This window comes from Phyllobates terribilis, unplaced genomic scaffold (assembly GCF_046119375.1).
Source record: "Phyllobates terribilis strain yellow unplaced genomic scaffold, ASM4611937v1 Scaffold_11__3_contigs__length_659146591, whole genome shotgun sequence".
NCBI classification, from domain to species: domain Eukaryota; kingdom Metazoa; phylum Chordata; class Amphibia; order Anura; family Dendrobatidae; genus Phyllobates; species Phyllobates terribilis.
Window position 1 is genome coordinate 323,573,233 of NW_027362771.1, and position 25,887 is coordinate 323,599,119.

The window sequence follows — 25,887 nt, forward strand, 5'->3', positions numbered from 1 at the left end:
TTGGCATGTAACAGATCCGTTTCTTACATACGTTGCGTTTTAAAGTTCCCATAGCGAAATGACAAAAGAGCGTTAGTATGAATCTGGTCTAAATTGTTTAATTATTTTTAAGTACCGTATATGTTTTCATATATGTATGTTTACCGTATATGTAACCGTATATATTTTCAAGTACCGTATATGTTTATGTCTGTAACATGTATGCTTCAACATGAAAGAGAGATATTATTATAATGCTGTAATTTGTACATCTATGCAGTAATAAGTAAATCTAAGTTGTTGCTGTAACTGCCCAATTGTCTGGATCCCTAAATATGTGCTAATTTATTCATATATTATATCTTAGCCAGTTTGTATTTTAGATTAGTATGTTAGAAGTAACCTGTACATTAAACATGTTAGAAAAGGAAAAATTAAGGGTTCCTATCCAGACTTAACTGTAATATGGGAACAATAATAATAACTATTATGTGATCCAGACCCAACTGTATTAATGAAAAAATAATAATAAAAAACCTTTATGGAATGCTGGCAAGAAATACGGAAAGTGACATCTATTTTATATTCTGATATATTCAAAAGGAAAAAAAAGAAATATTTTGCAACTTCTGCCAATCTGTGTCAAAATTAGATACAAACTTGGGCTTAGGATAGATATTTTTATGAGCAAATAAAATGTTTAAGCTCCAAATGCAACCCATTTGTTTTTAATCGCTTTTCTAACAGGCATTAAATAGGTTTTTAGACTAATGTCTTGTTGTGGGAGACTTTATCCATTGAATTTAGTGTCACTAGCTTCACATTGTATTGCTTGCAGTAAGAGTGGTTACTACTAAATTGTATCATTTAGTGCAGCTAAATTACATAAAGGGATGGCAGACATTGCATTACTTCATTATATTACGCTACATAGTGGCATACCAGAGGTATACTGTAATGCTGGGCGCCCCGGTGCTGCTCACTGTAGTACAGCTTTTCAATGTATCAATTGAGCTTCACCTGCAGTTCACAGGTATACTGTGAGTTATATGCAGGTTAGTACACTATTGTGGAATGCAGCTGTCACTCAATAGTTAAACTTGGAAAGATGTACTACAAAAAGTTGGTGGCCAAAATTGCTCATGTTGCACATGTTTAATATGTTAAGGTAATAATGAAATGATTAATGAAATAACTAATGAAATTTCCATATTGTTTTCCCAAAGACTAATAATTATTAGTTATAATTATAATTAGTAAGGCAGATTTATTGCAATTGTCACCTTTTAGCTCCTTTGTGTAATACCTGTAGACATCTGTGCTAAAGTTGTATGATACAGATCTTTCACTATTGCAATTCAATGTAGAGTAAATTTGAGCTTTTTTAAGACATGTAAAGACCTCATTTTTAATACAATTCTCTAATTAGAACTAAGCTATTTTATACTAATATGAATATAAGCACACTGTACCGTGATGTCTAATTCACAGTGCCATTGTACAACTGGCGTTATGGAGGGCAATATGAGCCCTCTGGACAAATTATCTGATTGGACAGGGCATGCTTTCTTATAGCATCCTAAATAAGAGTCTGGGGATATTACGTTTTGTTAGTAAAGTATCTAGTAGTATCTTAAAAACTTGGTAATAAAATTCTCAAGGGGAACCTATAACCATGAAACAGTAAGTACAGCAATAATCTAGAAATAGGAAGAGCAGGCAAAAATGTCCAGAAAACAAACAGTGATTGAGGAACGTTTTGTAATGCTGTCAAAATAGAGAATGCATGTAACCATTAAAATATGAAATTGTATGATTAGTGTAAGAATGTGGTTAATTTCAGGAATGTTTGCTCATAATATAACAAGAGGTAAACCAAGGATATGTTAACAACACAACGGGAATTAGGGTTTGGAGGAAGTTCTGTATTAAAAATAGAATTTCAGAAATACTGTATTGCCTTTTTCTGTTAGTATAATTTTTCCTTATTAGAATATTGCAAAAATAATCCTTAGTCCGCTAGAGGAATTGAACAACAAAAGTTATTTGGGAGAAACATGAGTCTCATTTTTCATGTGGCTTATGACTCCCAACTTCATGCCAAACTAGAGTGCCTGTAGTCATTCATAGATTCCTTGTACATATCTTATTATCTTAACTAGGACTGATCCCTGACTATTATTATATCAGATTTTTACAGTGAGAGGAAAGTCTGAATAAATGGCTGTAAATTGATGATTGCATGTATTCAAATTGATTGCCTTCATGTATATTTCTAATAAACATTTAATGGCTATTACTTATGTATTCTGGCTCTAGCACTGGGTCCTGCTTCCGTCTCTTATCGCCTGAGTCCTTGCTGAGTTACCTCCGACATCATTGTCTTAGGTCTTTTAAGCCTGGCTCAAGCAGTTACCTGAGTATTCAGGAAGCACAGTTTCCAGATTCCATGTACTTTACAGGAGTTTGCCTCATCCTTCACTTTACTAAAAAACATATTTTTGTTATCCAGCAATTTGCAACTACTTCCTAGCCCACTCCTGTGAATCCTGGTGCTATTGCACTTTCAACACTGCTGCAACAAGGTGCCTGATAATGCACCTGATAATGCCTAATACTGGTGTTGTTCACACCTTTGTCTCTGCAAGCAGGACATCTAATTATTATTAATCTCTGCCATTCCTATCCTGCTCATACTCTCAGCTCTTCTGTTCCTGTGAGTAATTGCATCTCAGCCGCAAGTTATCTAATTTCAATTACATCTACTATTCCTGTGTCTAACTGCATCTCTGCTAGTTAGTAGATTGCCTATACATGTACAATTCCTGTGTGAAACCAAACCTCTGTAAGCAAGTTACTAGATTGCCTATACTGTTCCTATATATATCAGCATGCAGGGCTCTGCTTCATCTGGTGTTTCCTGCTACTCTTCTCTGCCAGTTGTCCTGCTTACACCGCTATTCTGATTCTTGTTGATCTGTGTGATGTCTGCCAAGATCCGATCTTGTGCACCATCATCTCTGGCCTCTGCTGCTCACTTTGATATATGGTTTAGAGAATTTACCTCACTAGGTGAGCCCCTAACAGAATACTCAGGCCATGGATTCCAACGGTGTGGTGACTTCAACACCATTGCTGTTGCATATGGAGGACTTATCTGGAATGGTTATGCAATTTGCTATGAATTCCTCAGCCATTGCTATAGGAGCAGTTTTATCACAAAGTGCTTCTGAATGTAGAAATTATCCTCAGTGTGCACAGTTCAAATCTCCAAGTCAAGTGCCTCTTGGTCCTCGTCTGCCTCCAACTATTCCTCAAGAAACTTGGGCTGGGATTTTCTTAAACTTTGTAACAGATCTTCCTGAGGTGCAAGGGATCACAACTATCTAAGTTGTGGTGGACCAATTTTCAGAAATGTCTTGTTTTGCTCCATTGCCTGGATTTCCATCTGCTTCACAGCTGGCTGTAGTGTTCTCCAAAGAAATGTTCCGGTTCCATGGTGTTTTTGCTCATAATAGTGTCTGCTTATGATGACCCTCCAAGTTCTGGAGGGTGCTCTGCAAGAATGTAAAAATGTCATTACAATTCTCTTATGTCTATCACCTCCATAGTACAACAACAAAAGTAATGGGTAAACTTAAAGAATTAATCAGCCTACGGGACAATACTGTACCTACAAATTTTCTCTATTTCACATTAAGATAATTGACCGGAATTGCTTCCCTTGAACAAATTTGCCCACAATAATTCAGTCTCAGAATCTTTTGGGAAATCTGCTTTTTCACAGTCTATGGTCAAGAGCCTTGTCTTCCTTTGCCAATTGCATCAAAAAGTCAACTTCCTGTTGTGAATAGCATCTCTCAGGATACTCATGACATCTGTACGAACGTACTATTCAATTTGGCAGCATGCATTGCTAGAGCAAAGAAAAATGCTGTTAAACACCATCAACCTGTTCCCAACATCTCTCTTGGCTTTTCATAAAAAAACTGTTTGATGACTGCAAGAAGCAAGCTCCTATGTTCATTGCTTTATCCCATAATATTCAGCAAATCAAACTGCTCAATTTCAATCTGAAATTACTTTAAAAATTCCCAATGCTTTTTTATCCTATTTCTAGATCCTCTTGTCCTCAAATTCTCTCTAGAGTCAAGACAGCTCCTGTTTCTGGAGTAAGAAGTCAACCAAATTCTTGACTAAGAAGGTTTGTGGGAATCCTTTTAGCTCAATATAATGGAAAGGATAAAGTCCCAGTAACAGATGATGGGTTACTAATAAGAATACTTATGCTGCACCCATACTCAAGAGATTCCATGCTAGTGTCCTCTTTGTTTTGCTACAAACTCTGCTAGGAGAATCTCTAAAATGAAGGATACTGTTACTCACCTTTTCCAGCCCCAGCCATTGCTACCTTCTCCATTGGCCAGTTTCCTCTGCAATACTCTGCGCGGAGTTACCCCGAAATCACCTCTGGCATGATTACCTTTTTAAGGCAGATTCCAGTTGCCTGAGTTCCCAGCTACCATTTGTTCAACTGGAGTTTTCCCCACTTTACACTTCACTGTGGTACAGCCAGATGTCCAATCATCTGGCCAGAAAACTCCTGTCTGTTATTCAGCAATCTGCAATAATTGACTAGCTTAGTACAGTGATTCCTGGTGTTATTGCACTCTCAACTCTGCTGCCACAAAGTACCTGATAATAAACTCAACTCTGCTAATACTGGTGCTGTTCATATCTTTGTCTCTGGAAGCAAGGTACCTGAATATTATTCATCTCTACTATTCTTATGCTACCCATATTCTCAGCTCTTCTGTTCCTGTGAATAACAGTGATTCAAATGCAAACTATCTTATTGGGTATACATCTACTATTCATATGTGTAACCACATCTCTGCAAGCAAGTTATCAGATTGCCTATATATCTACTATTTCTGTGCGTAGCCACACATCTGCTTTGATGTTCCCAGATTGCCTTTACATTTACTGCTCCTGTGTGTATCTGCACAAATGGTTTTACTTCATCTAGTAGTTCCTTCTCCGCTTGTCAGTCCATACCGCATACCTCACTGTTCTGATCCTCACTGATCCACATGCTATGTGGCATAACCCACTACACTGCACCAATACCCTCTGTCCATCCTGTTCACATTGACTTATGGCTTAGTGAATGCACTTGTGTAGTTTATTGTTATTTAAATCCTCATTGTTGTTATTTTTACTAATATAGCCAACACATTTCAATATATCATAAGAACTTTTTACTATGATACATATGTTCTACTATTTGTTCCCTAATTTACTGTTCCTGCTGGTTGTGAATTCGTGGCTCGTGTATATCCATTCCAAAAGAGCCCCAAGATAGTAGCTTAAATGACACCCATGCATATGTCAAAAATAAATTAATAAAACAAATTGCTTTTACTTACTTCGGTAGTACTTAAAACATTTGTGGCCATCACTGCATTACTTATGCTTAAAAATAATTTTCCTTTATATTATACTGTTTTTAAATCAAAATGGAAAAACTAGGAAAATGAAATACAGTATCTTTTACATTCTTCCTATTTTCTGGAAGACATGCATTTTGTGTGCCCTTACTTCTCCTGCAACTTGAGTTTACTCTATATGAACAATAGGTTTGAGGATGGATTGTGTATGGAAATACAAGGAGCAGAGTGAGAAAAGAAGGAAGAGACACTCACACAGAGTTCTGCTGCTTTCTAATAAGTGTTTTATTTCAGCCCCTAGATGGATTCCCAGCTAGTCTAATGTTGTATAATGTCATCCAGGCTGCTGCTTCTTAGGCTGGGTGCCCACGTAGCGTTTTTCAAGCGTTTATGCTGCGGAATTTCCGCAGCGGAAACGCTTGTGAAACGCTAGGTAATCCGCACCCCATGGTCCCCAAGGGGATTAAGCATGTTCTATGCACATGCTGCGGATTTTTCCGCAGCGTTTATGCTGCGTACAAAAATCCGCAGCATGTCATTTAATTTTACGGAAGCGCAGCGGAACTCCCGCCATTGACTTGCATTGAGACGCATAGAAACCGCAACTGTACATTTGTACAAGCGGCTTCTATGCGTCTCTATGTGCGAATGGTACCCAGTTCTGGAGGAGAGGAGACTCTCATCCAGACCTGGGTACCATTGTACCAGTAAAAAAAGAATAAAATAACAAATAAAGTTTATACTCACCTTTCCGAAGGCTTCTCTCTGAATGCCGGCATCGCTTGAGGACCTGCGGTGACGTCACAGTCATGTGACCGCAGGCCCTTCACCGCTCTGTCTCGCGATATGCCGGCAGCCGGGAACCAGACAGGAACGAGCGCTGCAGCCACGCCGGGGCCTCGGGGGTGAGTATAGCTTTATTTTATTTTTATGGTTCACACTGTATAAATCCATGCTGTTTGCATGGATTTATACAGTGTGACCTAGTTGTCAAGCACTTTCCAAGTGATGCTATCGCCTGGAAAGCGCTTGTCAATCTGCATGCGGAAACGCATGTGAATCCGCATGTATTCTGCAGGAAAAACGCATGCACAATCTGCATGCGTTTTTTCTGCCAGGGAGATGCAGAAATGCTGCAGAAATTTTCTGCTTCATTTCTGCATCGTGGGCACATAGCCTTAGGGTGTGCTACAGACGGACAGAAGAGCAGGAATCCCTTATGCTTCTGAGTATAGGAGACATCACAGCAGCTAGTATCCATGCACTAACTCAGAGATAACTGAAAATTTGAGATGGAGCCCGCAGAAGGAAAAACTGGTGAAAAATGATACATACAAGCCATGAAATCATCAGAATTAGTTGTACTCCTTATGTACACAGGCAAGGCAGCTTATTCTGAAAAATTACCCGAAACAACAGAAACAATATAACCCCATGGCCATTTTTGGTTTTTGCACTTTTGCTTTTTTCCTACCCTTCTTTCAAGAGTCATAACTTTTTCTCTGTTGAAATAGCCCTAAGAGGACATTTTTTTTGTGGAGTGAGTTGTAGTTTTGAATAACGTAATACATTTTACCATATGATGTACTGGAAAACGGAAAAAAAAACAAAAAAAAACCAAAGTGTTGTGTGATGGTAAAAAAAGCAATTCCTGTACTTTTTTTTTTTTTTTTGGGTTTTAGTGTTATTTTTTAACTCATTTTTAAGTCTCCCTAGCAGGGGGCTTTGATTGTTTGTCATTATACAGCAGTTCCACAGTATTGCAGTATATAAAGAAAATGATGTTCTATGAAGTGCAGCCAAAGGCTGGGCTTCATGGGAGTTCTGTTACAGGCAGATGCCCCTGTTGACATGCAGATATAACTAGTTGTAATTGAGGGGATCAGTGCAGTATTGCGGCTTTAAAAAATATATACAGAAGGATGGGATGGATAGAACATAGAGGATGTATACTCACCTGCTCGAATCCAGTGGTCCAACCTAGATAGCTCTCATGGTGTACGGCAGGACAGAAAGTGATATTTCTTTCTTCGGTCAGCTGACCACTGAGGTCTGTGATTGGCTGCAGCTGTCGGGTGACTGGTGAGGCATGTCATAAAAAGCATATCCGATCACTGTAGTCAATGACGAGCCTTAGCAGTCAGGTAACTGAAGAAATTGATATTATCAATTTCTGTCCCTCTGAAGACCACCACAGCATTCTGTTCTGGACCCACCGCAGTTAGAGTGGGTGAGTATACCTCATTGTATTATGTTTGCTTCTGTAAATTATTTTTCAAAGGTAATCTGTCACCAAGTTTTTCCACCTAATCTAAGAGCAGCGTAATGTAGAGGTAGTGACACTGATTCTGGCAATGTATCACTTACTGGGCTGCTTTTGTGTAGTTTAGATAAAATCACAGTTTTTCAACATGGGATTATCATCAAAGGACTAGTAAATCTGCTGCCAGCTAGTCAAGCATATTCATGAGCTCTGTATAACTCCGCCCCATCACTGATTGGGAGAAAGCTGCCAATCAGTGCTGTGGGCGGGGATATGCAGAGCTCAGCAATCAGACAACTGCTAGATCTGCAACAGAGAAAACAGTGATTTTATACAAATGACACCAAGCAGTTCAGTAAAGGATATATTGCTGAAATAAGGGTCTCTACCATTACAATATACTGCTCTCAGTGGCAAAAAAATAGTGATAGATTCCATTTAAAATTGGAAAAATGCTTTAACTGGAAGAAAAGATGGCTAAATATTTTGGTGTGCATTAATAGTAAAATGTATTCTTATCTGTCATGCATCTGTCATGCATTAAAATGTTTTTTTTTTCTATACTTCCAGGCACCAAAGTCCAGAAATATTTGAGCAGAAGCTTAAAGAGGTAAAGTTATTTAAAATAATTAGTGAATTAAAAGCCATTTTTTTGCTGTCATGATGTTGTCATTACAAGAACAAAATGTATGACTAATTTTCTTCTAAATGACAAAAAGCAGAATTCACCATTTTAAACAGATAACCAATGGTTTGATCACGACCGCTCTGTAATTTTTTAAATACCCGAACTGCTTCCTCTTGTTATTCAATTCATTAGAGGTTGTTTATCAAGTGGATACGGATAGCTAAACTGAAAAGAGGATACAGTGCCAGACTTTTGAAAAGCACAGAGCAGTTCAGAACAGACCATGAGTGTTCACATTTTAGATTTTATTTTTAATAAAACTAGAATTACACTTTGAATGTAGGCGGCATTGTCTAAGTCAGTGACGGTGCAGGTCATTATAACTACCTGTTATTCTGCAACTGCTGGTTTCCAGCGGGACCAGGTATATGTTGCTCAATCCTGAGCCGGCTGTAAAAACATGCCTTTGGCTGAGTATTTCTCTGAAGAAATCCAGTAGATGAATAAAAAGAATAAATGTTGCTTGCAATAGTGCCCTGTGATTATTTTTCATCCAGTATCTAGGAATTGCTAGAATAGCCCTGAAATATAGAATATGTACAAGGCAGCTAAAATGCAGTAAATGAACAGATATATTACATTAAAATGATTATCGCAATTTATGAAAAGCTTTAAAAAAATTTAATCTTATACTGATAAAACTCAGGTACTTCTGCACATTACATTAATAAAAAAAATGTCCATTATTGGGACCTACTGTAGGAACATTTGCTGGATAGAAGCTAAGCAAGGAAATAGCAGTATTCAATAAAATTACTGTCAGCCATGTGCTTCGAGTCTGTAATTAAAAGGGGCATTAGAATAATTTAATGCTGTGGGACATTACCAGTATAACATTAATCCTTCATCTTTTTGATTACCATTGTATGGAATGGTGGGACGTCCCTTCTGTATGGTGTTATATCATTTATCTTGTGTCTAGCGCTGATTCATTATGGCCACGTTGTTGGTAATTTTGATTATTAGTCTTCCTTCATACAGGTTTTTGTTGTTGTTTAAAAAAATGTGCAAATAGATGTACAGAAAACTCGACTGATAATGAAATAGATAAATAATGAATAATACAAAGCAAAAAATTACATTAAGGCTGTGTGCCCACTATACGTTTTTTAAGCGTTTCCGCAGCGGCAAATCCACTGCAGAAATGCTTAAAAAACGCATGGTAGAAGGTCTGCCATGTTCCCCAATGATAATCCGCATGTGCTGTGCACATGCTGCGGAAATTTCAGCTGCGGATTATCATTGCGGAAAAATCCGCAGCACTACCAATTATTTTGCGGAATCGCGGCGTTTTCGCCACCATTGACTTGCATTGGAACGTATGGATTACGCATCACTGCATCTGTACATGCGGATAACATGCGGTTCAACGTGCGGATAGTACCCGGATTTGGAGAAGAGGAGACTCTCCTCCGGACCCGGGTACCATAGCACCCGTAAAAAAAGAATAAAATAAAAAATATACATTATACTTACTTTCTGATGGCCCCCGGTGTCCTTGTCCTGGCTTGCCGGCAGCTTGCGGTAGACTAAAAGGACGTCATTTAGTCATGTGACGGGTCACGTGACCGCTGACGTCGGAAGGTCCTTGAGTCCACCGCGAGCTGCCGGCAAGTCAGAACAAGGACACCGGGGGCCATCAAAAGGTAAGTATAATATTTATTTTTTATTTTTTTACCATTCTTTCGGTCACACTATATAAAATCCATGCCGGTTGCATGGATTTATATAGTGTGACCAAGTTGTCAAGCACACCTAGACTATGCTGAAATTGAAATACCGTACAATCCATTGGGCTCAAAACTACATGGAAAATGTTACATATACAGTTAGGTCCAGAAATATTTGGACAGTGACCTAATCTTTGTGATTTGGGCTATGAATGCCACAATTTTTATTTAAAATGAAACAACTGAGATGCAATTGAAGTGTAGACTTTCAAGTTTGGTTACAGGGGTTGAAAAAAATATTTTGTGAAACATTTAGGAATTGAAACCATTTTTCTACAAAGCCTCCTCATTTCAGGGGCTCAAAAGTAATTGGACAAATTAATTTGACCATAAATAAAAGGTTCATTTTTAATACTTTGTAGAAAATTCCGTGCAGGCAATGACTGTCTGAAATCTGGAAGCCATGGATGTCACCAAATGCTGGGTTTTCTGATGCTTTACCAGGCCATTACTGCAGCTGACTTCAGTTGTTGCTTGTTTGTGGGTATTTTTGCTTTAAGTTTTGTCTTAAAGAAGCACTCCCATAAAAATTTTTTATCCCTTAATATATTGCAATTATGTTATATAGCACTGTGTACTTACAATTGGTCAGTTTGCCTTTCTACCCAGCTCATTCTTCTCTTTTCCATTAGGTATATGACTTCACAATATTAAAAACTGACGAGCTGAATCCTTCTAAGCTCTATGTAGAAACAGGAGGTCAATTTTCCCTGTAGTCACGGCAAAAGCCCCTGGCAGAGGGGAGAAGCAGAGCAGCTTTGTCAAGAGTTGAAGAGGGGAATGATAAATGCAGGAACAAGAGCCTTCCTGTTTCTACATAGAGCAGAGAAAAGAGAAGAATTAGCTGGGTAGAAAGGCAAAATGAGCAATTGTAAGTACACAGTGCTATATAATATGATAACTGCAATATATTAAGAAGATAAAAACTTTGATGGGAGTGCTTCTTTAAGCATGTGAAATGCATGCTCGATGGGGTTGAAATCTGGTGATTGACTCGGCTATTGCAGAATATTCCACTTCTTTGCATTAAAAAACTCCTGGGTTATTTTTGCAGAATGTTTTGGGTCACCATTGTCCATCTGTAGCGCTGTCCAATCCAGCTTGCTGCATTTGGTTCAATTTCAGTATGAATTCACGTGGTTGCTTCTGTCTTCAGTCACATCATCAATAAATACCAGTGCCTCAGTGCCATTGGAAACCATGCATGCCCATCACATCACACTGCCGCCACCATGTTTTACAGAGGATGTGGTCTGCTTTGGATCGGGAGCCGTTCCAAGCCTTCTCCATACTTTCTTTTTCCCATCATTCTAGTACAGGTTTATCTGTTTCATCTGTCCAAAGAATGCTTTTCCAGAATTGGTCTGGTTTCTTTAGATTTTTTTGGCAATGTTTAATCTGGCTTTTCTATTTTTAAGGCTGGCTAATGGTTTGCACCTTATGGTGAACCCTCTGTATTTGCTCTTATGAAGTCTTCTCTTTATGTTAGACTTAGGTACTGAAACACCTACTTCCTGGAGAGTGGATATTGTGAAAGGTTTTTTTCTCCAAGGAAAGGATTCTGCAATCATCCACCACTGTTGTCTTCCGTGGATGTCCTGGCCTTTTTGAGTTCCAAAGCTCACCAGTGCTGTTATGTTCTGCTACCAGAGCTAAGGAAAGAGAGGAGATCTGTCCCTACGATAGAACTCAGCTGAATCCCTACGATGTAACAGGGAACCTGATCCTGCGATCAGACCTGCTAAAGTCCTAAGCTAGTCTGTACGGAGACCTATAGATGTGGGGAAGGAATCCCTACAAGTACTAAGGACTGGGAGGAAAATGGGACACCTCCTAACAGAAATAGTAGCAGACAGACGAACAAACAAAATATATAGAACATAGAGGTCCGTAGACCAAGCAAACTAACAGAGTTAGATACAGAGCACAGGCTAGCTAGAAAGTAGTTATACAATGAAGTCCAGCAAAGCCAGAAGGGCGGAGCAGGCTTAAATAGGCCAACAAGGTCATGTGACCAGCAAAGGAAAAAAAAACCTAAGAGCAAGGTTCTAACAGTACCCCCCCTTCTAAGAGGATCCTCCGGATCCCCTAGGACCAGGCTTATCAGGAAATCTCCTGTGAAACGCTCTGATAAGTCTGGACGCGGAAACATCATCTGACCTCACCCAAGAGTTATCCTCGGGTCCGAAACCTTTCCAGGCCACAAGATACTGCAAACTACCTCTATACCGTCTAGAGTTAAGGATGCGAGAAATTTCATATTCCCCGTCCTCCACCACCGGAGGAACAGAGGCAGAGGCGTCACCATCCGACACAACAGCTTTTTTTAACAGAGAGACATGAAATACCGGATTAATTCTCCAGGAGGTAGGAACCTCCAACCTAACAGCAGATTGGTTGACAACCTGGAGCACCTTAAAGGGCCCTACAAACTTGGGACCCAATTTCTTAGAAGGAATCCTCAACCGCAGATTCCTAGAGGACAACCAGACCATGTCACCAACAGCGAACAAAACCTCCTGTCGTTTCCTATCAAAGTAGTCTTTAGATTTTCTGTTGGCCTCCTGAAGATTACCACGCACATCCGTCCAAACTCTCTCCAAATCACCGGAAAAATTCTCCTCCTCAGGCACGGCAGATCCCAACTTGGAGAACGACCCAAACGACGGATGTCTCCCAGAACAACAAAAAAAAGGCGAACAACCAGCAGAAGAAGATGTATGATTGTTCAGAGCAAATTCAGCAAGTGGCAGAAACTCAGACCACCCCTCTTGATTGTCTGCCACAAAACAACGCAAGAACTGCTCAACATCCTGGTTTTTCCTTTCTGTCTGGCCATTAGATTCAGGATGATATCCGGACGAGAGCGACAAATGAACTCCCAACCTGTCACAAAAGGCACGCCAAAAACGAGCCACGAACTGAGGACCCCTATCAGAAACAATGTCAGTAGGAACGCCATGAAGTCTGACAATTTCCTTGACAAAGGCCTTAGCGAGAGTTTTAGCGAAGGGCAGTTTGACGAAGGGAACCAAGTGACACATCTTGCTAAAACGGTCCACGACCACCCAGATGACAGTAAAACCCTCAGAGGGGGGAAGGTCAGTTATAAAGTCCATAGCCAAATGTGTCCAAGGAGCACTGGGAACCTCCAAAGGACAAAGCAACCCCGCAGCAGGAGTATGTGAGGACTTAGATCTAGCACATATAGTACATTGACGCACCCACTTAATGACTTCCTTCTGCCATCCAGGCCACCAAAAACTGCGACCCACCAGTCTCTTGGTCTCAGAGATTCCGGGATGACCTGCCAACCGAGATTTGTGACACTCAACAAACAAATCTCTCCTAAAGGTCCCAGGCACAAACAACCTCCCATGAGAAGTGTTAGATGGGGCATTCTCCTGTGCTTTAAGAATCTCATCTTCCAAAACGGAGTCCAAAGCAGCTATCACAACACCTTCTTGTAAAATGTTCTCCTCTTTCTCAGCACCGACTATGGGAGAAAAACTGCGAGACAAGGCATCCGCCTTAACATTCTTAGTACCAGGGATGTAAGTAACGGAGAAATTAAACCGCGAGAAAAACAGTGCCCACCTAGCCTGACGGGCATTCAGGCGCTTGGCAGCATCAAGATATATCAGATTTTTATGATCCGTAAGAACCTGAACGGGAAATTCCGCACCTTCCAAGAAGTAGCGCCAGTGTTCAAATGCGAGTTTAATAGCCAATAATTCCCGATTACCAATATCGTAATTCAGTTCAGTCTCCGAAAATTTTTTTGAAAAAAAGGCACAGGGATGTAATCCATCCCCGTTATCCTGAGACAATACTGCGCCAACCCCCACAGAGGAAGCATCAACCTCAACCAAAAACGGCTTAGTCACATCAGGCTGCATAAGGATGGGAGCAGAGGTGAACCTCTCCTTGAGATACACAAAAGCTTCAATGGCCTCAGAAGACCACTGAACCGCATCAGTGGTCTTTCCTGGTGAGATCGGTCAGAGGTTTGACAATACTAGAAAAATTTTTTATGAATTTTCTGTAATAATTGGCGAAACCCAAAAACCTCTGTATCGATTTCAAACCAATAGGCCTAGGCCATTCCTGTACAGCTTGAACTTTAACCGGGTCCATCTCAAAACCTTCGCTGGAGATAATGTAACCCAAAAAACTGATTCTCTGTACAGCGAACTCACATTTCTCCAGCTTAGCAAAAAGCGAATTGTCCATTAATAACTGTAATACCTCACGTACGCTCCGCCAATGAGACTCCAGATCCGGCGAATAAATCAAAATGTCATCCAAATACACAACCACATTTTTGCCGATCAAAGGTCTAAGGATGTCATTAATAAGATTCTGAAAAAATGCAGGAGCATTAGTAAGACCAAAAGGCATAACCAGGTTCTCAAAATGACCCACAGGAGTGTTAAAAGCAGTCTTCCATTCATCACCCTCCTTCATGCGCAACAGATTGTATGCCCCCTTAAGGTCAATTTTAGAGAACCACTTGGCCCCCATTAACTGGTTAAACAGATCAGGAATCAATGGCAGTGGGTAAGGATTGCGTACAGTAATTTTGTTAATCTCACGAAAATCCAGACAAGGACGTAAACCGTCGTCCTTTTTTTTTACAAAAAAAAATCCAACCGCCACAGGAGACTTAGAGGGCCTAATGTGACCGGCGGCCAAACTTGTCTGTATGTATTCCTCCAAAGCCTTCCTCTCAGGAATAGTAAGTTTAAATAAACGACTTTTAGGAAGAGTCGCTCCAGGGACAAATTCAATAGAACAATCATAGTCTCTATGGGGAGGCAAAACCTGCGATTCCTTCTCAGAAAAAACTCTCCAAAAATCCTGAATAGGAACAGGCAATTCTCCCCTATCCAAAGCTGCAATACGCCCGTTACAACACTTGTCATAACATTTATGGCTCCAGGATTTAATTTCACTGGTAGACCAATCCAGTACAGGATTGTGAAATTTTAACCAGGGCAATCCCAATATTACTGGAGAAGGCAAGTTATTCAAAACTACCAAATCCAATTTCTCATGGTGAACACCATTAATAGTGAGAGGAAATTCACAGACCTTGAGAGTAATATTCTTCAAAGGGGAGCCATCCACAGAAACCACAGCAATGGGGGATGATAAAGGTTCGGGTTTTAAATTGAGTCTTTCCAAGAATCCCCCATCAATTACATTCAGAGTAGACCCACAATCAACAAACACCCGAAATTCCATTAATTTTTCCTGAGCAATCGTGGAAGCAGCTAAAAATACACCCTTGGAATTTAAACAGGCAATACGGGCATGACTGACCATTTTTTTTTCTTTCTTCATACGAAGCTCACAGCCTTTAATCAAATGACCAGATTTTCCGCAATAGAAACACAAGCCTTCAGAAAATCAACGGTCTTTTTCTTGAGAGCGAGGTGCCACCGATCCAATCTCCATCGATTCACCACTGTTAGTACACACATTCTCATAACCAGAAACTGACATAGCAGAGGATTTGCTCTCATTAACCCTTGCACGCAGTCTCCTATCCACCCGTATAGCTAATTGCATAGCCTGTTGCAAATCTTCAGGTGTAGGATAAGCAATTAGCAGGTCTTTAACCCTTTCATTGAGCCCAGCAAGAAATAGACTTTTCAGAGCAGAATCGTTCCACCCTGTTTGAGTAGACCAACGACGGAAATGAGTACAATATTTTTCCACATTACCTGATCCCTGTTTCAAACGTCTCAACTCAGTCTCAGCTGATGCGACACGGTCAGGATCATCATATAATAGTCCTAAAGCAGAAAAAAAACTATCCACTGATCTGAAGCATGTATCACTAGGTTGCAAAGAAAAGGCCCACTCCTGAGGCTCTTTGCGCAAAAGTGACATTATGAACCCTATGCGCTGGGATTCATCCCCAGAGGACTTGGGTCTCAAACGAAAATACAATAAGCAAGCATTTTTAAATGAAAAAAATTCTCGGTGTTCACCAAAAAATAAATCCGGCAAACATACCTTAGGCTCCAAGAAATGTGCTCCAGGACAGTTACTCACGTGCTGACGGAGCTCGGCCACCTCCAGAGAGAGTCCCTGCAGGCGATGAGCCAAATCCTGAACCGACACCATGATGGAACAGAAAAATCTTTCCTTAGAGAATTTGCAGGCTGGACTTACTGTTATGTTCTGCTACCAGAGCTAAGGAAAGAGAGGAGATCTGTCCCTACGATAGAACTCAGCTGAATCCCTACGATGTAACAGGGAACCTGATCCTGCGATCAGACCTGCTAAAGTCCTAAGCTAGTCTGTACGGAGACCTATAGATGTGGGGAAGGAATCCCTACAAGTACTAAGGACTGGGAGGAAAATGGGACACCTCCTAACAGAAATAGTAGCAGACAGACGAACAAACAAAATATATAGAACATAGAGGTCCGTAGACCAAGCAAACTAACAGAGTTAGATACAGAGCACAGGCTAGCTAGAAAGTAGTTATACAATGAAGTCCAGCAAAGCCAGAAGGGCGGAGCAGGCTTAAATAGGCCAACAAGGTCATGTGACCAGCAAAGGAAAAAAAAAACTAAGAGCAAGGTTCTAACAAGTGCGCTCTTTTTTTGCAGAATATACCAAACTGTTGATTTGGCCACTCCTAACATTTCTGCTATATCTCTGATGGATATATTTTTTCAGCTTAATGATGGTTTATTTCACTTCCATTGAGATATCCTTTGACCGCATGTTGTGGGTTAACAGCAACAGCTTCCAAATGCAAATGCCACACCTGGAATCAGCTCCAGAACTTTTACCTGCTTAATTGATGATGAATTAACAAGGGAATAGCTCATGCAGCCCATTAAAGACTTTTGAGATAATTGTCCAATTACTTTTGGTCTCTTGAAAAAGCAAGATATTAATGAACTGTAATTCCCAAACCCTTGCTCCAATTAGGATGTGAATATCCTCAAATTAAAGCTGAGATTCTGCACTTCAAGCTCATATTGAATATATAACTGTATCTTGAATATATTATAGTAAACAGCGAAAATGCCAAAACTTGTGTCAATGTTGAAATATTTCTGGACCCATGAAAAAAGTGAGTTATACTTTACCTGTGTCTACGTAAACTGGATAATAAGAGTAATCCCTATCCTTTTACAGCTGCACAAAATTTTGTCACCTAGCTTCCCAGACTAAAAAATGGGAAATCTGCAAACATCTACCACTGATGCTGACCTTATAAAATGATGGCATAATACTGTATCTAAGCTGCTATCTAACAGCTAAGTCTATTTAAGTTCATAGTTGTTATTGTTTGTACTTCCATAAATACGGTACATACTAACATACAGTGACAAGTAATGACATAAGATTCCTTGATGGGGATGGCAGGAAAAAAATCATTTTAGCTGGAACTGCCCTCTAAGTACAACCAGGATTCTTAATGGTTGGCATTAGAGACTATTTCTTGGAAAACATTACAATAAATATATAAGCGAGATTGCTCTCCACTCATCACAAAGCACTTATTAACCTTCACCCTCCAGTGCAACTATTATTAAAACTATTTGTCAGTATCACCCATTCTGTTCTTCTACATGGCAGTGAGGTTGAGAACCCAGTATTGCCAATAATAGAACAAACATAGAAAATAATAGAAAAAAAAAGAATCTGGAGCCATGGGGGACATCAAATTGTTGTACACTGGAAGAAGTAAGATTAAAAATGCATAAATTATGCATTTAAAATTCTCGATTTGCTTCTGTTTGAGTTATATATTGATGCTTAAAAATAAATAAGGGCCATAGCAATGGCAAATCATCTGTGTAAATAGTGCTAAATCTTAGTGGGCTATATCTCGTGTTTAATTTGCATTTTATTAATTGCGTTTAATGGCTATGGACAGTTTGGTATCTTTTTGCATGTATTATGTCAAATAATTCTGTTATTGCTTTTCTTTTAAATTTGTTAACTGTCTTGCTTTTGCAGCTTACATGTTGTACAATACATAGCAAGCTGCATGATGCTGTTCAATGTCAGTCCTGACATCTGGGCTCTCTTTTGGCTCAGTCTTCCCCTGAGTGAGATTATATGCGCAATTCTGATTAATTTTTGTATAATCAGAGTTAAGTTTAGATTCGCATTCAGGGACAGTACAGACGTTATATCGAGATGACTGAGCTCAGGGTTTGGATTGCCATTGACCAATACTAAGCAGCTTGTAATGTATTATAAAACATGCAAGTTGCAAAAACAAAAGAGCAAAATATTTCATTAAAACTAAATATATATATATATATATATATATATATATTTATTTTTTTTTTCACTTAATACATGCAATGATATATTTGCTACTTTTTGTTTTAGTTAGTTTGCCAGCCACTCCTGAGAGGTACACACATTTTTTCTGTTTTGTTTATATCAGGGGTGCACAACCTGATATTGTATTATTATTGTATTGAGTATTATAAAGTCAATTTAGCATTGTAGTTGTTGATTTTGTTAGTACCGTACTTTTCATGTTTTCTCCAGCATTCAACATAGTGTCATTTCCTAGGATGGGAGGGAATTTCTGTAGATACCATACGGTGGCATGTAAAAGTTTGGGCATTCGTGGCCAATATTACTGATATTGTGAACAGTTAAGCAAGTTGAAGATTGTATTTTAGGCAAATAATATATATATCTTTTACATTTTAAAAATTACAAAAAGGAAAATGGACTGATGCAAAAGATTTGGCACTCTGCATGGTTAGTACCTAGAGGCACCCCCTATTGAAAGTATCACAGCTTGTAAATGATTTTTGTAACTAGCCAAGAGTCTTTCAATTCTTTTTTTATGTATTTTCAGCCATTCTTCCTTGGAAAATTCTTCCAATTCTGTGAGATTCCTGGGTCGTCTTGCATGCACTGCTATTTTGAGGTCTAGCCACAGATTTTCAATGATGTTCAGATCAGGGGACTGTAAGGGCCATTGTAAAACCTTCAGCTTGCATCTTTTGAGGTAGCCTATTGTGGATTTTGACGTGTGTTTAGGATCATTATCCATTTGTCATTATCCATAACACTATCCTCTTTTCAACTTCAGCTTTTTTACAGATGGTGTTATGTTTGAATCAAAAATTTGTTGAAATTTCATTGAATCCATTCTTTCCTCTACCTGTGAAATGTTCCCCATGCCATTGGCTACAACATAACCCCAAAGCATGATTGATCCACCCCCATGCTTAACCCCTTTACGACCTTGGACGTATGAGTACATCTAAGGTCACATACCCCTTCATGGCGCGGGCTCCGGCGATGAGCCTGCGCCTTTCCGGGGACATGACAGCTGATCTGATCAACTAACATGTTAAACGCTGCTGTCAAACTCTGACAGTGGCATTTAACATGCAGGCACCAGAAGTGCTTTGCTATCTTCTTATAGCCTTCTCTTGCTTTGTGGGCCTCCCCCATGTTCATTTTCAGAGTGCTTTGCAGCTGCTTAGAAGAACCCATGGCTGCTGTTTTTTGGAGGAAGCTGGGTTTTTATAAAGCTGGGAAATGTACATCACCTGGCCTTTCCTAATGATGATAGTGAACAAGCCATAACCCTAACAGGCTAATTAACCCCTTCGCAACCTTGGGATTTTCCGTTTTTGCATTTTCATTTTTTGCTCCCCTTATTCCCAGAGCCATAGCGTTTTTATTTTTTGGTCTTGGGCTTATTTTTTTGCGGGATGAGTTGTACTTTTGAACGACATTACTGGTTTTACCGTATCGTGTACGGGGAAACGGAAAAAAAATCCCAAGTGCGGTGAAATTGCAAAAAAAGTGCAATACCACTGATGTTTTTTTTTTTTTTTTTACCACGTTCACTGAATGCTAAAACTGACCTGCCATTATTATTCTCCAGGTCATTACGAGTTTGTAGACACCAAACACGTATAGGTTCTTTTTTATTTAAGTGGTGAAAAAAAATTACAAAATTTGCTAAAAAAATAAATAAATAAATGGCGCCATTTTCCAAGACCCGTAGCATCTCCATTTTTCAGGATCTGGGGCTGGGTGAGGGCTTATTTTTTGCGCGCCAAGCTGAAGTTTTTATTGATACCATTTTGGGGTATATGTGATGTTTTGATCGCTTGTTATTGCATTTTATTGCAATGTTGTGGCGACCAAAAATTCTGGTGTTTAGAATTTTTTTCTCGTTACACTGTTCACCGATCAGATTAATTCTTTTTTTTATATTGATAGATCGGGCGATTCTGAACGCAGCAATACCAAATATGTGTATGTGTTTTTTTTTTTATTCATTTTATTTTGAACGGGGCGAAAGGCGGGTGATTTAAACTTTTATATTTTTTTAATTTTTTTAATATTTTTAAAAACATTTTTTTTCACTTTCTGCTTGCTTCTATAGTCTCCATAGGAGACTAGAAGCAGCGCTTGTCTGATCGCCTCTGCTACATAGAGGTGATGAGCAGATCACCTCTATGTAGCAGCAATGCTCTTGTGCTATGAGCGCCAACCACTAGGTGGCGCTCATAACGATCAGCACATGACAACCACTGGGGTCTGCTGCAGACCCAGGGTTGTCATGCCCACCCATCAGTGACCCGCGATCACGTGACGTGGTCACCGATGGGCGGGGTAATTGACGCGCTTCTGGCGCGGCAATGTTAAATGCCGCTGTCAGAGATTGACAGCAGCATTTAACATGTTAACAGCCGCGGGTGGATCGCGATTCCACCCGCGGCTGTTGCGGGCACATGTCAGCTGTAAGAATCAGCTGACGTGTGCCTGGTTCAATGTGGGCTCACCGCCTGAACAGGGGGTGACAGCCTAGTGCGTACTAATACGCCCCAGGCTGTAAAGTGGTTAAGGTCTGGAACCTTGGTAAAAGTAATCTGAGCACACAAATCTCCAAGGGTGCCCAAACTTTTGCATCGACGGATTTTCCTTTTTGTAATTTTTAAAAATTAAAAAAAATGATAATACACAGGTGCATCTCACTAAATTATAATATCATCAAAAAGTTAATTTATTTCTGTTCTTCAATACAAAAAGTGAAACTCATATACAAACAGAGTGATCTGTTTCAAGTGTTTATTTCTGTTAATGTTGATGATTATGGCTTACAGCCAATGAAATGAAAACACAACAGTCATTATCTCAGTAAATTTAAATAAGTAACAAAAAACACCTGCAAAGGCTTCCTAAGTGTTTAAAAAGGTCCCTTAGTCTGTTCCAGTTGGTTCCACAATCATGGGGAAGACTGCTGACTTGACAGATATCCAGAAGGCAGTCATTGACACACTCCACAAGGTCCCAGAGTTCCAATTTTTAGTCTGGAGGAAGAGTGGAGAGGCACACAATCCAAGCTGCTTGAGGTCTAGTGTGAAGTTTCCACAATCAGTGATGGTCTGGGGAGCCATGTCATTTGCTGGTGTAGGTCCACTGTGTTTTATAAAGACCAAAGTCAGCGCAGCCGTCTACCAGGTAATTTTAGAGCACTTCATGCTTCCCTCTGCCAACAAGCTTTTTGGAGATGGAAATTTCATTCTCCAGCAGGACTTGGCACCTGTCCACACTGCCAAAAGTACCAATACCTGGTTTAAAAACAACAGTATCACTGTGCTTGATTGGCCAGCAAACTCACCTGACCTTAACCCCATAGAGTATTGTCAAGAGGAAGATGAGAGACACCAGACCCAACAATGCAGATGAGCTGAAAGCTGCTATCAAAGCAACCTGAGCTTCCATAACACCTCAGCAGTGCCACAGGCTGATCGTCTCCATGCCACGCCACATTATATAGTAACATAGTAACGTAGGTTGAATAAAGACCTAGGTCCATCCAGTTCAACCTTTCTCCAATCGTACTCCCTATACTAACATACTAACTTACTGGGGCTAGGTCTCACAAATGTATTATTAACATTTTTATTATTGCTGCACTATTACAATTAAAAATTAACCTGTTTATAATTTTTTAATTAGTCTTATATTTTGTATTACTCTTGTGATTCTAATAATGGCATTACTAAAATCCCTATGCCTAAATCTGTTCATCCAGAAGAAGGAATTGATGCAGTAATTGATGCAAAAGGAGCCCCGACCAAGTATTGAGTGCATTTACTGAACATACATATCAGTAGGCCAACATTTCGGATTTTAAAATCATTTTTCAAGCTGTTGTTATAAAGTATTCTAATTTACTGAGATAATGACTTTTGTGTTTTCACTGGCTGTAAGCCATAATCATCAACATTAAAATAAATAAACACTTGAAATAGATCACTCTGTTTGTAATGACTCTATATAATATATGAGTTTCACTTTTTGTATTGAAGAACTGAAATAAATTAATTTTTTGATGATATTCTAATTTAGTGAGATGCACCTGTATATTTTTTTTGCCTAAACTACAAAGGAAATGTGTCATTTTTAACTTTAGGCTTTTTAGAGATCATTTCATCTTCAACTTGCCTCACTGTTCAAAATACCAGTAATTTTTTACCAAACTTTTACATGCCACTGTACAGGATGGTATATGTACTTTATGGCAGCTGCAACCAATGGCAGTTAATAATGATACATATCTACAGAGCCTTATGTCTGTCGATAGTTCCCACCTTATCAACACCAAAACCAGTACAATATGACTGATTTGCCACTAAGGCCACAGCCCCACTATCAATATTTGTTCAGTATTCGGTCAGTATTTTTTCTCAGGAGTGGGAGCCAAAACCATGTGAGGAACAATCAGAGAAAAGGTATAATAGAAACAAGTCACCAATTCTGCATTTATCACCCACTCCTGGTTTTGGCTCCCACTCCTGAGAAAAAATACTGACCGAATACTGATAGTGGGGCCGTGGCCTAAATCCCCTACCCTCTAGTGATAACAAAGTGGCTAGCTGCCCATGTTCCAGTATTTGCAGCAAAGCTGAAAATAAGCTGCAGAAACCAGAAATGTCAACCAATGTGTGTGACTCAGCACTTAGCATTGTTGTTACATTTTTTTTGAGCCCATGAGAGGAGATAATTCTGAGGACCCACCTTACATGAATGACGAACATGTAATATCTAGTTTTAATTCTACTGCAAACCTTTAATATTGCACATGCAGAGAATATCATTGATAAACTCCAATATTATTGTTACGCTCACGCCTGGACTGACTGGCATGAGCGTTGTTAGTGGTCCCACTGGGCCACGAACCGAGGAGTGCCTGGAGGGGCGTGACTAGGGGCCTCGCCAGATCCGACCACGAACACACGGCGGCTTAATCGAGGAGGGACGTGGGAGGTGGCCCAGGTGCTACTCCAGGTCAGACCCCGGTCACAGCTGTTGACCCACACTGGGGAATGCAGGAACAGGCAGGTTAGGCTGGTATGCAGACAGGTGGGTACTGGCAGGCATGACTGGTATGCAGACAGGTGGGTACTGGCAGGCACGGCTGGTATGCAGACAGTTGGGTACTGGCAGGCACAGCTGATATGCAGACAGGCGGGTACTGGCAGGTACTGCTGGTATGCAGACAGGCGGGTACTGGCAGGCATGGCAGGTATGCAGACAGGCGGGTACTGGCAGGTAGGAGAGCAGGCTGGGTAGGGACCAGTACAGACTGGGATACAGGAACAGAGCCACAGGAGCGGTGGACAAGGAGAGCAGAGCAGAGCAAAGCCGCAGGTGCGGAGTGCAAGCGTAGCAGAGCGGAGCAGAGCCGCAGGTGCGGAGGGCAAGTGGAGTAGAGCAAAGCGGAGCAGAGCCGCAGGTGCAGAGGGCAAGCGGAGCAGATCAAAGCGGAGCAGAGCCGTAGGTGCGGAGGGCAAGCGGAGCAGAGCAAAGCGGAGCAGAGCCGCAGGTGCGGAGGGCAAGCAGAGCGGAGCAAAGCAGAGCCGAAGGCAGACAGGACAGGGCTCTGTTCACATGGAACAGACTGGGAAACACAGGAAGATAGCTAGAACACAGGAGGTAGAAGAGACATGCAAACAGCAAGTAATGGAGCAAAGTGTGCAGCCTGGACTGATAGGTAAGTTGGCGGTCTTGCATGATGGGAGATGGTAAGCTATGCCAGCACGCCGCCAGGAATGTTACAGTACCCCCCCTTTACGCCCCCTCTTCTTCAAGCCTGCAAGGATTTTCTGCAGAGAATTTGGAGGCCGATTCTTCTCTCCAAGAAGATTACATCTTCTGTCCACTAGAGGGAACGAGACTGGTCTCACCATCTTGGTGACTAGGATGCTTCCTCCCATTGAGCCATCCTCAGCATCAGATGAAGTGGGTGAAGTACCAGGAACAGGACACAGGAAAGTCTCTCTCCATTTGTTAATATCGGGTAGCACCCCAAAGGATTCACGGGACAACTGGAGATCCTCCACCGGGTTGGAGGGGTGCAGAGACTCGGGGGTAACCATCGCCTTGACGTACACTTTGCCAAGCTTACTGGATGAAGTGGGCGAAGTACCAGGTACAGGGTGTAGAAAAGTCTCTCTCCATTTGTCATCAGGTAGCACCCCGTAGGATTCAAGAGACAACTGGAGGTCCTCCACCTGGTTGGAGGGATGCAGAGACTTGGAGGTAGCCACCGCCTTGATGGACTTATTGCCAGATTTAGTAGAGATGGAGGATCCTTGCTTTGGGACCATCTTCAGTCTTGTTTCTGAGATGACACGTCTGCGAGGCGGGGCGGTACCTGAAGCCAGATCATTGGTACAATCATCGAGACTGTGTGGGGACATTGCCTCCGCTTCCCTTCCTTCGGAGACTTCAGCGCACAGCGAGTCAGCGACTAGCAGATCTGGTGACGAAGAAGAAGACATTGCTGACTGTCCTGAAGGTATGGGGACTGGACACCCCTTGTACCTCAGCAGTCCCCCAGGAAACACCATTCAGGATCTCCAGACCCGAGCGAGCACTAGATCTCTCGGCTCTGGACGACCTGTGGGTAAACCAGACAGCACCTGGAATGTGAACTTCTTCATGTGTAATGCTCCAATCTGGAGCTTAATTTGTACAGACATATTTTGACTGTTTCTGAGTAGGGCTCGTCCTTCCGCTGACAATGCCCAAACCGGATTCTGGAGTTGTCTGACGGGAATCAGACACCAACTCTTCAAGGCTTTAAGCCTGAAATTTCTGGTTAATCCGAGGCCTTCACTTGCCACGGAGACAGTCATGGTCATCTGTGGAGAGGAAACACAAATGCCAAGGGCTGCCTCTCCTACAGGCCTAATGTCTTGGGACTCTCCAACCTTCGCTGGACAAAGACCGTCAGGGTGACACAAACAATCGCAGCGGGTCCGCAATCTGATTTTATGACTGAGTTCTGGCCTCTGCTTTGCCTGACGAACATAGTCAACCTTCATGGATTCTGTGCGGATAGCTGCCTCTACAGGCTGGGGAACAGGAGGTCTTTGGGAGGACAGAACCTGATGTGACGGTTTACCTCTACGCCTTGCACGTCTGGACTGCCTCTTGAGGTTGGGAAGAGAACTATTCTGCGGAGCATTGTCATCCTGTGTAGATTCTGCGTGGGCAGCAGCCTCTTCAGGCTGGGGAACTGGTGGGCTACCTACACGCATCACCCATCAGGACTGCTCCAGGATATTGGGAAGGGAAGCTTTAGCAGAAGCTTCAGGATTAGGGTCATCAAAGACCATTAGAAAGGCTACCAGGAAGGCCTGCAGGTCAAAGACGATAGGATCCCATGCTTCCCATAGGGGGGGTGATCTAATTTAAGGCATCACCCGCTAGGTAGGACATCAGAAATGCTACTTTAAC

The 25,887-nt window shown here is 41.0% G+C and overlaps 1 protein-coding gene across 8 annotated transcripts in view; it reads left to right on the plus strand.

Annotated features, from left to right (window-relative positions):
- The window catches only part of SHANK3 (SH3 and multiple ankyrin repeat domains 3), a 422,681-nt gene that overhangs the window by 76,635 nt on the left and 320,159 nt on the right, over positions 1-25,887 (plus strand). For all 8 annotated transcript variants that reach the window (XM_073652618.1, XM_073652625.1, XM_073652619.1 and 5 more), the window contains one exon: positions 8,263-8,302. In XM_073652618.1, coding sequence (XP_073508719.1) covers positions 8,263-8,302 — 40 coding nt within the window. The remainder of the gene's footprint in view (positions 1-8,262; positions 8,303-25,887) is intronic.